The 15,503-nt window shown below is 45.2% G+C and overlaps 1 protein-coding gene across 4 annotated transcripts; it reads right to left on the bottom strand.

The window, feature by feature from the left end:
• Window positions 1-457: 457 nt before the first annotated feature.
• On the bottom strand, window positions 458-15,503 carry LOC103170907 (nucleolar and coiled-body phosphoprotein 1-like). Of its 4 annotated transcripts, XM_029055056.2 has the most exons (11): window positions 15,414-15,503; window positions 13,371-13,702; window positions 12,137-12,376; window positions 11,194-11,421; window positions 9,528-9,767; window positions 7,254-7,469; window positions 6,457-6,699; window positions 4,830-5,075; window positions 2,440-2,666; window positions 1,571-1,665; window positions 458-722 (listed from the first exon to the last, which is right to left on the bottom strand). In XM_029055056.2, the coding sequence occupies exons 2-11, from the start codon at window positions 13,548-13,550 to the stop codon at window positions 673-675; spliced, it is 1,965 nt and encodes a 654-aa protein (XP_028910889.1). In that variant the 5' UTR covers window positions 13,551-13,702; window positions 15,414-15,503; the 3' UTR covers window positions 458-672. The 4 variants fall into 4 exon arrangements, with proteins under 4 accessions (XP_028910889.1, XP_028910891.1, XP_007668823.2 ...); XM_029055058.2 differs by lacking the exon at window positions 6,457-6,699; XM_007670633.3 differs by lacking the exon at window positions 11,194-11,421.

Raw genomic sequence — 15,503 nt, 5'->3', positions numbered from 1 at the left:
CACATCAACAAGAGCCTTCCCTATGTGAACCAATGGCTGGGCTGAAATGTTGGGACTCAGGTAAGCAACGATGGAACCCTAGCTGAAATGTCTGGGTAACTGCAGAGCACTGCTCTGAGTATTTGGGAGACTACATACAGTTGCTAGACATGATCCTTGCCAACAGGGAGCTTACGATCTATTGAGGGGGACAGACAGGAAAATAAGTGATCGATCGATTGATCGATCGATCGTATTTATTGAGCGCTTACCATGTGCGGAGCACTGTACTAAGAGCGTGGGAGAGTACAATATGACAATTTAACAGACATATCCCCTGCCCACAACAATCTTACTGTCAAGAGTCTGAATTACATATAGGGGACAGAACAGAGCAGAAGGCTATGTTACACGAGTGCTGTCGGGTGAGAATCAAAGTGCTAATCATGCATCTTCAAGACCAGAAGAAAGACACGGGTTCTTTCAAAATGATGCCTTTATAGTTTAATCAGTAAATGATCATCCAACTATTTAAGAAATAAATGCCAATTCAGCTGTACTAACAACAAACTAGAGAACTCCAATTGGCACAGTGAATGAGGGACAAGGTACACACAAGATTCTTTTAACTGGTTCAGAGTGGATGGCTTCGCTTTGCAGCTTCACAAGGCAGCTTCAGGAGCAAGAGAAACCTCAACCTGAAGTATTCACTTTTCCATCGTTCTCTAGAATCTTGATTACATCTGTGGATAAAAGAGACCCTGGCTACTGCGGAATAACAAAACAAGGCATAGGAAAGAAAAAACACCATGAGAGAAAACAGAGAAGCCGTGTTTCCTAGTGCATAGAGCATGGGCCTGGGAGTCAGACGGACCTAGGTTCTAATTTTGGCTCTGCCTTACTTGTCTGCTGTGTGAACTTGGGAATGTCACTTAGCTTCTCTGTGCCTCAGTTCCCTAATCTGTAAACTGGGGATTGATACTGTGAGCCCCAAGTGGAAATGGACTGTGTCCAACCTGATTAGCTTGTATCTACTCTGGGGCTTAGCACAGTGCCTGGTGCACAGTACGCACTTACCAGATACCATTCAAAAATTTAGAAAAAACTACAAAAAAAGATAGGACTGGGAAACATGGTGCTATCTGACGTCTCAGGGTCTGCTGACCCTATGCTGATTTGTTAACCAGAGTAATGGATTGGACCTTAGAGGGATCAAATTTCAAAAGGAATTCTTTCCAGGAGAAACTCACTACAGTATTTTTTATAAAAAGCAGACAAAATATGCCCCCACATCTAGTCCAATCAGAGAGAGGTGCCTGGAGGTGGGATTTGGTTTTGAGGGAAACATTTAGAGCAATGGCAGCCAAGACTGAGAAACAGCAAGAGGAAGCCTAAGGCAAGGGAAGCAATATAACACTACGGCTCTTGTCGCTATGCTTGGTTCTGCCCCAGAGCTGAACCCAGTCTTTCCCTTTCTTGGTTCCATTTTTTGGCCAACTCGCAGTCGATCTGCTCATTTCTATTTCAGGTCCAACTGGACATTAAGAGAAAGAAGGAAATGAATGCCTGAACCAAATAAAAAATGTTTTACCTTGAGAGTCCAGGAAACATTTTATATTGAAATAATTTTTATCCTTCAGCCGAGAAGAAATGAAATCCGGACTGATGACATGAAGAGGTATATGTCTGTGGAGGAGAAACAATCAAATGCATTGATTCTGTAGCTCTTAACAGTTTCTTCTTCCAGTTATACCTTTTGACTCTTACATCTGCTGGGCTGTCAACACTATAGACTATGATCACTGCATATTACTATTACAAGACTGAATTTTAATCAGGTGATCCGAATGGACAAGAACAGTGTGGTCTAGTGCAAAAAGCATGGGCCTGGGGATCAGAGAACACAGGTTCCGATCCCAGCTCTACCACTAGCCTGATGTGTGACCTTGGACGAGTCACTTAACTTCTCTGCGTCTCAACTTTCTCACTTGTAAAATGGGGATTAAATACCTGTTTCCCCTCCTACTTAGACTGGGAACCCCAAGTGGGACAGGGACTGGGTCCCACCTGATTAACTTGTATCTACCCCAGCAATCAGTGCTTGACACATAGTACGTTCTTAACAAATACCATAATCATAATCAACATAACACTGTCCCCAAAAGCCACTTCTTGGGAAGTGTTTAATTTTGAAGTTGCTTTTAAAATAGCATGGCCGGAGTCTCTGTTACAATTCTTACAGCTCGTCGATATTCCTGTCTTCCAAAAGAGAGACCCAAACCTCTCTGTTGCTCATAAGTTCTGAAATATGAGCTTTGGACTCAGTATGAAAAGGGCTAACAGTGAAAAAGGAGAAAAAGAAAACCACAGTTCTTGCCCCAATGAAGTTAAGAAATCCATCTCTACGGTATGGAATACCTTGTGTGGTTTAAAGAAATTCCAGTGGCATGGAAATCTTACCTTATGTTTGGTAAAGTGTGGAAACCAGTTCTGAATTGGAAATGGTCAGAGGCAGCGCAGCCCTCGATCAGCTTCCATCCCACAGCCTGCATATGCTTGACTAGCTTTATGTGCTCTTTGGTTACAGCCTCAAGACCACTGATGGGTTCTTTCGATAAAACTAGCCAGTGGTTTGGGATTGGGGCGTAATTGTCCTTAACGACCACCACCTTCTCATCGCTGTATATCTAGCAGAGGAAAAGGGAAGAAGGGAAGGGGAGCAGGATGGAGAACAGCGTTTACACACTAGGGAAGGGTGTGAATAAGGTGAATCTAGGATCCCGCGCTTCTCCAACGGGACGGGGGGGCCACGGCTGAAATTGGAAAAAAGGAGATGACAGAAATGGATGGAGAAACATCTGGAATGTGTTCCTAAGACAAGTGAGGATATTAGTAGGATGTAGAGAGGATTGTAGAATATGAATTCACTGATGACCTTATTCACGATGAAAGTGACAAGAGGGAACCTGTGGGGTGTGGAGGGAAAAAGTAAGGCTGTCATTTGGTATGTTCTTTATCATTTGACTCTCAAGGATGACATTCTTCTTATGGTTCTTCCAAAGGTCTTGCTGCCACTGTTGGGGACAATGGACTGGAGGGACCAGGCATAGGGCCTAATATTGGAATTCTCATGTTATGTAAAAAAACCCCAAAAAACAAACAAAACATCGCATATGAACCACTGTATTTACACATATAATTTCCATTCCGTTCCCTGCCCTGAACTTTGAGGAATAAATGGAGGAATATTTCTGTAAACAGTGATAGCGACACGGGCTGGGCTAGGAAGAGGAGAAGGGTCAGAATGAGCTCCAGCCGAGAACCCAGACTCATGCCACCAGGAGTGTTCATCTTTGAGATGGGAGCGCCCATGATGTGGGCTCGTGAAAGAACCAAATGCAAAAAGCCACGGATACGGGAGACTCGCAGCAACTAAGGAGGAGTTTCCTCTTCTCACAGGGAGCACCCAGGGGGAGGAAGAGGAGAAGAGAGGAGGTGGTTACCATAATTTGTTGTACACGGCACTAGAAGTAAGAGAAGCGGGCCCAAGTGCCCTTTTACCTTCTTTTTCTGTTCCTCCTCCTCTTCTTCGTTTTTTTCTTTTCTCCTAATCTCCTTATTACTTTTAATTCCCTGCACGATGAGCCCTCCACGGTTTTGGGGTTTCAAAAATATGCAAAAAAGGGGCAATTATGCAAATAGATACTGTAGGTTACGGTCTACAAGCAATCTAGGTCCACCCATTTAAGTTGCCTTCTACTTTAGCCCACTTTTGAATTTATGATGGGAGGAGCCAGGTTCACTGAAAGGGCAATTGGTTGAGGTGGGGGCTGTGTTTTTGAGTGCACAGTAAACCTGCCAGAGGCAGGAAGAGCAGCCTCCGTTCAGGCAAGCCATTTCCAAAGAATTTTGAGGGTCCTACCAATAAAATGCTCTATTTTTATGTGCACTGGGCGGATGATTAAAAATAAAATCAACGCATTAAGCGAAGAACCTCTGGAACTGGTTACTCTGTACTTAATGTGGAACTAGTTGAGAAGAACTCTTAATGACCACCCATATTTCTCTAGAAGATTATCGGAGAAAGGGATGAATTTCTGTTGTGATCTAACAATCCAATGCGAAAATTCACCTTTCTCCAGAATGTACAGCACAGAGGATGGACCACAGAGGAAAATTTCACTCCGGATGATTTTCTCACCCAGTTCAGTTGAAATGTAGAAGCTGTGGCCTTGGAGGAGTGGCCGCTTTAATAAGAAAGGAAAAAAAATGACTGAAATCTAAGTGTAACAATCAGATCTGTTTTTCTGGGTCCTTTATATAGATCACCAGCCCTTGATTCTGATCTCCAAGAGAATTCTGAAGGATAAACAGTTTCTTTAAAAGACAGTACTCTGGGAACTAAAATGAATAATAACCCAATGCTTCCTTAAGCAGTATTGTATTTACAACATTCCAATCTTGCATCATTCCATATATCTTTTTTTTTGGGGGGGGGGGGTCCTAAGACCTTACAATTAGTGATTCACCCAAAAGGAAGCAAAAACAATTTCTGACTATCATTGTTCACCCAATCCACACAGTTTAGCAGTGCAACAATATGAAGACACTTATCAGATGAGATCAGTCGTAAAACGACATATCCACGAATGAGACTAACAGAGTAACCTGAAAAATATGGAGCGCTGATTATACTATTGAAATTTTAACCAGTGGCCAATGCCCCAATTTTATTACCCATTGACCACAATGGATCTTGAGATACCTATGGAGCACTTAAAAGGATGAAAATAAAGAGCATTCATCAAGATGACCTACTTGTTCCAAACAGCTCAGATCTCATGACTTACCTCGTCTCTGCACAACTCTTCCACAGAACGAGCTAAAGGAGTGGAATAGCTTCCCTCTTTCGGCTGGAAACCTGAAATGTTCTTCAGTAGAATGGTTGGCTCTGTAGCTGCACTTTTATTGTTTTTCCTTGCCCCTTCTCCTTCCTTTCCGTTCCTCATCATCAATTCACCTGACTTCCTCTTCCCTGCTTGGGGGTCAGGGGTCTTGCGAGCCATCATGCGTTTCTTCGGAACCTCGTCTTGCTCCTTGAGGGGACAGAACACTGGGCTGGATGGACCATCCACTACCCCCCAAAACTAGCATTTTTCAAGCTCTTAAGAGAAAAGACACTTCCCTCACCCAAAACTCATGATGTTCACTAAACCACTGAAGCTTTCAAAATCGAGGCACCTCTCCTCTCCTCTAATCCACTGTCAAACCCACAGTGGGATGGAGCTGGAGCCATTGAAAGGGCAAGGTGCTTCACGGGGGACCTGGTGCTTGAATCACCAGGTTTTGCCAAAGGAGGAAAGACAGCCCCCAGCCGGGAACTCCATTTCCTGAGAATTTTGAGGGTTCCGCCGGTAAACTGATTCATTTTTAATTGGGTGCACAGGTTGTACCATACAGAATTCAGTACACTAAAATTCAGTACATTAAGTGAAGAACCTTCTGTCTGAGTTACTTGATGCTTAGCAGAGAACCAGCAAAATACTTCTTTTCAGGTCCTGTATGTACAGCATCAACCCTAGACCTCAATGTCTAAAAGAATCCTGTAGGGTAAATTGCTTTTTAAAAGACAAGATTCAACAACTGTAGAGTCACCTCTTTGAAGATACAGATTCGATGTGACAGAACTGGGGCAATGGATGTGCTAGCATTGCTTGCATGGGAATTCAAAATGTCATTCTGTAGATCTGTCTGGTCCATATTTATAACTTTATCATCTTTACTTGGCCTACCTCTTTTCTCAGAGGCAGTGTCGTCGGGCTGCTCTTAAATTATCTACTTCTTCACTGCTCGGAGGTCAGGTTTCATGGCAACAATCACACATTTCATCTAAGTGTTCTATTGCCCAAGAGGGGACAGAACACTGGGCTGGACAGACCGATGGGTGCCCCAAATAATGATATCTCTCATGTTCTTACTGACTGACAGGAAACCCCGCTCACACGAAATATGTTATGTTCTATAAGCGACCGAGGCTCACATATTCAAGCCATTCTCTCCTCTATTACATGAGACATTCAAACCCATGATTGGGTGGAACCGGGGCCACCGAAGAGGCAATTCACCATGCCGGGGATCTGGAGCGTGAACGTCCTGGTTTGGTTAAAGTGCCAAAGGAGAAATGACAGCCCCCAGCCAAGAATGCCATTTTACAGGGAACTTTAAGGACCCCCCCAACCCCGCCCGATCAAATGGTTCATTTTTAATTGTGGCCCCAGGGTGTAACACTGAAAAATTCAATTCAGTAAGTGAAGAACCTTTGGCATGGGTTACTCTGTGCTTAGCACACAACTAGCTGAAGACTTTTGTTGATCCAACATTGAGGTTTTCAATCCTCAACTTCAAGGTCCAAAAGGTTTCCCAAAGGAGATGTATTAATTGATTTATTTTTAAAGAGCATTCAACATGCACACTCACCTTTGTGGAAGTAGAGGCTCCACGCGAGGCGGTGGAGCGGCTACCACTGTTTGGCTGGGAAGTGGAACTGTCCTTCCGTAGATTGGTCACTTTTTTAGTACCATTTTTACCACCTTTCCTTGCCTCTTCTCTTTCCTTCCTGCTCTTGAGGTTCATCATCAATTCACGCAACTTCACCTTCACCGCTTGGAACTCAGGGGTCTTGCGAACCACCGAGAGTTTCTTCAGAACCCTGTCTTGCTCCTGACGGGGACGGAACACTGGGCTGGATGGACCGTCTGCTTACTAACATTTCTCAAGCTCTTAGATGAAAGGACACTTCCCCCACCCAAACTTCGTTCTGTTCACCAACCCGCTGAGGTTCACATGTTTCAAGGCATCCCCTCCTCAACTCCAACCCACAGTCAAATCCTCAATGGGATAGAACCGGGGCCACTAAAAGGACCACGGCTTCCCTGGGGACTCTGTGCTTGAATAGCCAGCTTTGGTCAAACCGCCAAAGGAAGAACCATGACCTCCAGCCAGGAATGCCATTTCCTGAGAATTTAAAGGGTCCCTTTAACCTGATGATTTATTTTTAATTGTATGCACAGGGTGTACCATTTTAAAAAAAAACCTGTTGAGTTAGGTGAAGGAGCTTCAGGCTGGGTCACCCGATTCTTAACACAAAACAAGTGGAATATGTTTTTTAGGCTTCTGCATGCAGGACATTAACTCTTGACCTCATTGTTGAAAAGATTTCTGTAGGGAAAGCATTTTTTTTTTTTAAAGACAGCATTCAACCTCCATAGACTCACCTCTTTGGAGCTAGAGGCTCCACGTGATGAAGTTGAGGCAGTAGAAGTACTTCCACTGTTTGGCTTGGAAACCGAAATGTTATTCACAGCTTTCCTTTGCCCTACTCTTTCCTTTTTGTTCCTGAAGTTTGTCACCGATTTATTTAACTTCTCCACTGCTTTGGGATCAGCAGTCTTGCGACCCATCACACGTTTCTTCGGAGTCTCCTTTCGCTCCTGATGAGGACAGAACACTGGGCTGGATGGGCCATCAGCTACCCCCCAAAATAGCATTTCCCAAGCTCTTGGAACAATCAATTCATCAATCTATCACATTTGTGCAGAATACAGTGTAACAGAGCCAATGGACACGTTCCCTGCCTTCAATGAGCTTACAGTCTACGTGACCTAGTAGATAGAGCATGGGCCTGGGAGTTAGAAGGGTTTGGGTTCTAATCCCAGTTCTGCCACTTGTCTGCGACCTCGGGCAGGTCACTTCACTTCTCTGTGTCTCAGTTACCTCATCTGTAAAATGGGGATTAAGACTGTGAGCCCCACGTGGGACAGGGACTGTCTCCAACCCGATTAGCCTGTGTCTACCCCAGCGCTTAAAACAGTGGTCTACACATAGTAAGTGCTTAACAAGTACCATTATTTATTATTACCACTACTACTAATAATAACATTAATGGTATTTGTTAAGTGCTTGCTATGTGCCAGGCACTGTTCTAAGCTCTGGGGTAGATACGAGATAATGGGGTTGGACACTGTCCCTGTCCCGCAAGGGCTCAGTGTCTTAATCCCCATTTTACAGATGAGGGAATTGAGGCACAGGGAAGTGAAATGACTTACCCAAGGTCACACCCAGCAGACAAGTGGCTGAGCTGGGATTAGAACCCATGACCTTCCGAATCCCAAGCCCGTGCTCTACCCACTAGGCCATGCTACTTTCTTATGTAAAGAAGTGTCCCTCAAAGAAACTACATTATGTTCTACATGCAACTGAGGCTCACACATTAGAGTCGTCTTCTCCTCTACTCCAATGCACTCTCTAACCCTCAAAGGGAAGGAGCCAGGAAAATTAATAGGACAACTTGTTTCACCAGGGACTCTGTGCATGAACATTCAGATTCCACAAATCTGCCAAAGGAGCAATGACGACCCGGAGCTGGGAATGCACCTTACACAGGATTTTGAGGTCCAACCAATAAAATCCTGGATTTTCAATTGTGGGCAAAGGATGTACCATTAAAAAAGAAAAAATCAAGGTATTTAGTGAAGAACTTTCTGCACAGGATACTCACTGCTTACCATACAACTAGCCGGAGGCATTTTTGGATCCTGCATTTAGGTCTTCAACCCTCAACCTCTATTTCCAACAAATTGCTGAAGAATAAACAATCTTTTAAGACAGCCTACCACACCCATAGACCTGCTTCTTTAGAGTCATTGACTCCATGTGACAAAGGTGAGGCAGTGAATTTGCTAGCAGTCCTCGGCACATGACTTCAAAGGGCCCACTAGTAGGATGTTCTTTTCCAAATTGATCATTCCCACAGGTTCACTTACAACATGGCTTTCCTTATATACATAGTAACTCAGCCTATGTGAACTTTTCTTCTTGCCCGCTTGGAGGTCAGGGCTCTTGTCAACCAGCACCCATTTCCTCCTTGTGTCCTGATGCCAATCGTGGAGACGGAAGACTGACACGGAGGGGCTGTTCTTTGGCCCCAGTAGAGGCATATCTCATATTCATATAAAAATAAGAATAACCAAGAGGATCATCAACATCATCTTAATAATCCAAACGGTGATAATAGATGGAGGGTCCTTGACGTAAAATGTTTCATGTAAATTATGCCCAGAGATTGAAGCACTTAAAATCTATGCATTGAATAAAGTCCCTTTTGCAGAGTTACTCTATGCTTTGCAAACAACCAGCAGAACACTTTTTTGGGGATCCTACTTATAAGTAGATCTTCAACCCCCACTCCAATGCTCAGAAGATTTCTGAAGGGTCAACAAGTGTTTAAAAGTCAGTATTTGGGAAACCCAAGTGAATAAATCAGGGAAATCTCTACAGCGTTCCAGTCTTGCATCACTTCACAATGACTGGTTTGGGGGTCCTGCCCCAACTAGCCTGACAAAAATAGAGCTCTTGTTGTTTATGAAAATATCAACCCCTGAGACAATTTCACAACTACCCAACAATTCCTGGAAGAAATGTCAATGAAAAGGATGTGTGCTCACCCTAATGACCTTTCCACTGCCAAGTGCTCACAACTCTACACTCACCTTTTGGCTGGAAGTACCTGCCTGTGTCGGAGTTGAGGCAGTGGAAGTTCTGGCATTGGTTGGCTTAGCTTTTGGAGTGCTCCCTGGAGAAACCATCATCTCCGTTTTTACTGCTCTTCTCTCCAGATCACTTTTCTCGGATCTGCCGTCCCACGGCCTCTTTCCCCTGATATTCTTAGTCCCTTGTTGGTCAGGGTTCTTGCCAACCAGCATCTGGTTCCTCCCAGGGTTCTGTTGGCACTGTGAGAGATAGAACCGTGCACTGGAGAGACCATCGAGTGGCCCCAGCAATGGCTTTTCTCAGGTTCTTTTGGAAAAGAAAACTTGCCTCACACCAACCAGGTTAGGTTGTGAAAGGAAACCGAGGCTCACAAATTAGAGCCGTCCTCTCCTCTACCCCAACCCCCTCTCTAACCCTCAATCGGCTGGGCGCTGGGAAATTTAGAGGGCAACTTGCTTCACCGGGGACTTTGTGCACGAACATCCGGGTACCATAAATCTGCTGAAGGAGAAATGACAACCCAGAGACAGAAATGCACCTTAAAGAGAATTTGGAGGGTCCCACCATTAAAATCATGCATTTTTAATTGCGGGCAAAGGGTGGACCGTAAAAAACAAACATACAAACAATGCATTTAATGAAAAACCTTCTGAATGAGATACTCACTGCTCAACATACAACTAGCCAGAGGCATTTTTGGAACCTGCACTTGGGTCCTCAACCCACAACCTCAATTTCCACAAGCCTTCTGCAGGATAAAAAGTCTTTTAAAAGACAGCCTCCAACATTCATAGACTCAACTCTTCGGAGTCATAGTCTCCACGTGACCCATTTGGGGCAGTGAATTTGCTCGCGATGCTCGGCTGATGACTCGACATTCTTCCCCGTAGTGATAACTCCCACAGGTTCATTTACCTTGTGGCTTTCCTTATAAACCTCATTGCTCGACTTATTTAAATTTATATTCTTCTTGCCCACTTGGAAGTCAGGGCTCCTGTTAACCTAAACCCAGTTCCTGGAAGAGTCCTGATGCCAATTGTGGAGACAGAATACTGATACCGACGGACTATTCGTAGGATCCAGTAAATGGCATAGATCACGCTCTCTTAGAATAATATGGATAATGATGGTCATCATCAACGGCAGAATAATAACGGTTATAATGATAATAATCAGAGGGTCCCCAATGTAAAATGCTTTATATAAATTATGGCCAGGGAGTGGACCATTTAAAATCCAAGAATTGGATACAGCACCTTTTGCAGGGTGCTTTGCACCCAACCAGCTGAATGCCTTTTTTCATCCTGCAGATAGGTCCATCAACCTCCGACTCCAAGGCTCAAAAGATTTCTGAAGGGTCAACAAGTTTTTAGAAGTTGGCATTGGGGGAACCCGTGTGAATAAATCAGTGATTCATTCATCAGTGAAATCCCTACAATGTTCTAATCTTGCATCGTATCAGAATAATTGGTTTGGGGGTCCTGCCCGAAGCAGCCTGATAAACATAGAACTTTTGCTGTTTGCAGAACTAGCAAACCCTAGGACAATTTCACAACTAGACCCAACAATTCAAGAAAAAATGGCAATGAAAAGTGCCCTCACCATAGTGACCTTTTTTCTTTCTTTTTTTTTAACTATACACTGCTCTAAAATCTCTACACTCACCTCTTTGCTCCTGGAAGTGCCTGGCTGTTTCCGATCAGAGGCGGCAGAAATGCTGGCACTGGTTGACTTAGTTACCCGAGTGCCCTCCTTTTTCATCATTTTGGCCACTCTACTCTCCAGATCACTTTTCTCGGATCTGCCATCCCACGGCCTCTTTTCCTTCATCTTCTTCTTGGCCCCTTGCTGGTCAGGGTTCTTGCCGACCAGCACCCGGTTCCTCCCAGGGTCCTGTTGCCAATGTGAGATAGAACCCTGCACTGGAGAGACCACTGAGTGGCCCTGGTAGTGGCTTTTCTCAGGTTCTTTTGGGAAGGAAAACTTGCCTCACACCTACCTAACCAGGTTAGGTAGTAAAAGGAAACCTAAGCTTACACATTCAAGCCGGCCCCTACCCCAAACGCTTTCAAACCCACAACGGGATGGAGCCAGAATGATTGAGAGGGCACAACTGCTCTAGCTGGGGACATTGTGCACGACAGCACAGGGGTAGCGAGACGTCACAACAAATCTTCCAGAACCACATCCGTGACCCCGCACTGCTGTTCACAGAGAATTTCAGGGTCCCACTAATAAAACGATTTGTTTTTCAGTTGGGTTTTTGATTTATGCAAATGAAAGCAAAAGCAAATTATTCAAATTATGTCCCTCCTCAACAATCCCAGGAGTTCGGCAGTGCCATCAGACCAAAACATTGATCCCAGGAGGGCAGTCGGAAAAATGCAACACCACAGAACAGATGTCCAAAGTAAACTGACAATTAAAGGACTTTTGCCATGCACGGAAACTTTTAACCATGGACATTATGTCCTAATTTTAGTACCTCGCACTGTGGCAGAGTCAGTGTTACCTGTGGAGTACTTGCTCAAGAATTCAAGACAAAATATGAATTAAAAGAAGGTGAATTTTTTTTTTAACCATAAACAGCTCACATCTCCATCCTCACCTCTCTGCTGGAAGTGATTCCCTGCGCCTTAGTCGTGGCAATGGAAGTGCTAGTACTGACTGGCTGAGCTTTTGAAGGGCCCTTCGGAAAGTTCACCACCTTCCCTTTTGTTGCTTTGCATTCGAGATTACTTTTCCCGGGTCTACCGTGCAACAACCTGCTTTCCTTGGTCTTCTGGGCCGCTTGGAGGTCAGGACCCTTGCCAACCATCACCGGGCTCCTCTTAGGGTTCTGTGGCCTCTGTGGGAGACAGACCCGTGGGTCGGCCAGAGCATTCATCGTGCCAAATGTTGGCATTCCTCATGCTCTCACGAAAAAAAAACCTGCCCCACGCCACAACGTCACCCTCTAAGAGCAACTGAGGCACATATATTCAAATCGTCCTCTACTCCAACACAATTTCGAATCCACGATGGGGTGGAGCCAGTGCCATTAAATTGGCAACCGGTCTAACCGGCGAATTTATGCTTGAGCACACAGGGGTGGACTAAAGCTGCAGGAAATCTGTTGAAGGAGGAATGACAGCCCCACCCAAGGAGCGCAATTTACAGAAAAGTCCGAGTCCTCTAAATAAAATGCTTTATTGTAAATTGTGTGAACGGGGTGGGTCATTCGAAAAATTCACTGCATTAAGTGAAGAATCTTTTGTAGGGGCTATTCTACACTTAATACACAACTAGGTGAGCACTTCTTTGGATCCTACCTAAAGGTCGCCAACTCTCAACCTCCATGCCCAAAACGTTTCTGAAGAATAAAATGCTACTTTAAGGACTACAACTATTAGAATCTCCCCAGTCTTTAATCAGCATAATTCATATACTATTCCATGGTTTCATGATAATCGATTCTGGGGAGTCTGAGAACTCCTGATTCTTGATTTATGCAAATGGAGACAAAAACAATTTGGACTAATTATCTCCCTCCTCAACAATTGCAATGGTTTAGTGGAGCAAGCACACCAAGAATTTATTATACGAGGGCATTCTGAAAAAACACCGTCACAAAACAAATGCACAATCTAACCTGACGACTACTTTGCTTTTACTGTCAACAGGAAATTTTAACCACGGGGACAATATCTGATTGGGGGGGAGGGCGGCTTACCACTGTGTTATCTCTTGAATTTCCTGCAGAGGACTTACCTCAACAATTCAAAAGAAAAATACATTGAAAAGTAAATGGTATTCACCCCAGCAACCTTCTTGCTCTCAACCATCCACATCTATAGACTCACCAGTTTGGAGGAAGAATCCCTACATGTCACAGTTGAGGCAGCAGAAGGGCTAGTGGGGTTTGGCTTTTGATCTGCCCTGCCCTTCGGCAATAAGACCTGCTCCATTTTCGTCATTTTGGCAGCTTCGTTTTCCCTATCTCTTGTCCTGGCGTTTCTGCCCATAAAGACTTCTCTCTTCATTATTGGAGTTCCCGGCTCTCGGTTTCCTTCTCAAATTGAACAGTGTAAGAGTACCAGCCGTTCACCAGGTAAAATATCTGCTCGGGCTTCAGCCTCCTTTGTCAGTGCTTTCCAATGGAGAAAGAATGACTCCTGCTTGGCCTGGAGACCTCCTTTGGAGGAAGGAAAAACGTTAGACACTCCATAAGCTGTCTGTGGAGCTTCTGGGTGGCCCACAGCCTGCACAGCCCCAACTCTGCCCTGTGATGGAGTATTTTTTCCCTGGCTAAACAATGAGCTTTGAGTCCCAGAGAAAAGCTGAAATTTCCCATCTTGCCCCTGGTGATCTTCCATAAAAGAGAGAGAGGACCTCTACATGGATGGTGCCCGAAACTATAACTCTGATTGCAACCCGTCCTCCAATTTACAATCTGCCATATTTCCTCTGGCCTCCAGGACATCTTCACTCAGATAGCCCTCCAGCCCTAACACATCTAAAACTGAGCTCATCTGCCATTCTACACCCACTTGTCTTCCTCGTAACTTTCCCCTCTGTCGAGAACACCACCCTCCTCCCTGTCTCAGAAGCACTCAGCAACCTTGGTGTCAACTCCTCGCTTTCTTGCAACGTTCGCATCCAATCTACTATGTAGGCGGAGCAGCAGTCGAAGTTCCGGAAAATGCCTAACCGTCCCGATCCGCGGCGCGGGCTGGAGAACGCTCTACGCCACCAACCTCGAATTCATCGCTTTGAGCGTGGCACAAGGGCGAACTCCTCATTTTTTGCTCCTAACCAACGTAACCCGGTGCCTCTGTTACCGACCAGCGGGTTACATCACCCTGATTCTATTTAGTTGCCATTGTTTTTATGAGATGTTCTTCCCCTTGACTCTATTTATTGCCATTGTTCTTGTCTGTCCGTCTCCCCCGATTAGACCGTAAACCCGTCAAACTGCAGGGACTGGCTCTATCTGTTGCCGACTTGTTCGTTCCTCAATGAACGTTGGTATTTGTTAAGCGCTTACTATGTGCCGAGCACTGTTCTAAGCGCTGGGGTAGACACAGGGGAATTAGGTTGACCCACTTGGGGCTCACAGTCTTAATCCCCATTTTACAGATGAGGTAACTGAGGCACCGAGAAGTTAAGTGACTTGCCCAAAGTCACACAGCTGACAAGTGGCCGAGCCGGGATTCGAACCCATGACCTCTGACTCCAAAGCCTGTGCTCTTTCCACTGAGCCACGCTGCTTCTCGTTCTACTATTTAATTAATAAACAGAACCGTGGGCCAACTGTCAGTATGGTAAAATAATTATCCATTCCAAGCGCTTAGTAGAGTGCTCTGCACATAGTACGCTCTCGATAAATACTATTGAATGAATAAAAGCTGAAGAAATCCACCGTCTTCTCGTCACCGACGGCATCTTCGGTGGCATGGGAGCCGTCGGGAAATTCATTCAGTAGTATTTATTGAGCGCTCACTATGTGCAGATCACTGGACTAAGCGCTTGGAATGGACAATTCGACAACGGATAGCGACGATCCCTGCCCATTGACGGGCTCACGGTCTAATCGGAGGACAGCGATGGACAAAAACAAGACAACTTAATCACGATCAATAGAATCAAGGGGATGGACACCTCGTTAATAAAATCAATAGGGCGGCGGCATTCATTCGTCTAAGAGAAATGATCGAGCGCTTACTATGTGCAGGGTACTGTACTAAGCGCTTGAGGTGGCCTGGCGATCGTCGCCTCACTTTAGGTCTCCCTTCTCGAAGAATCTACCGAGCCTGAGGAATAAATGGCTATTTTAGGCGGTTAGGAAGGGGGGGGGGGGACGTCGGGGCATCCCTCCGGCTTGCCTTTCGACCAGTGGCTTTTACCTGAAGACAACGAACCCAACTCGGGCCGCTCCCCCTCGAGTCCCGACCGAGCGCTCCGATCCGTTCCCTCACCTCGGACGGTTGGGCGGG

This window comes from Ornithorhynchus anatinus, chromosome X5 (assembly GCF_004115215.2).
Source record: "Ornithorhynchus anatinus isolate Pmale09 chromosome X5, mOrnAna1.pri.v4, whole genome shotgun sequence".
NCBI lineage: Eukaryota > Metazoa > Chordata > Mammalia > Monotremata > Ornithorhynchidae > Ornithorhynchus > Ornithorhynchus anatinus.
Note: the sequence above shows the minus strand (reverse complement) of the source record. Positions and strands in the feature narration are given on the sequence as shown.

Coding starts and splice junctions, on each gene's coding strand:
- LOC103170907 (XM_029055056.2), bottom strand. CDS start 13,550: ATGAAGAGAGAAGTCTTTATGGGCAGAAACGCCAGGACAAGAGATAGG. Junction 9,768..11,193: donor GCACTTCCAGGAGCAAAGAG/GTGAGTGTAGAG, acceptor TATCTCTCACAG/TGCCAACAGAACCCTGGGAG. Junction 2,667..4,829: donor AAGAGTTGTGCAGAGACGAG/GTAAGTCATGAG, acceptor TTCCTCTGCTAG/ATATACAGCGATGAGAAGGT.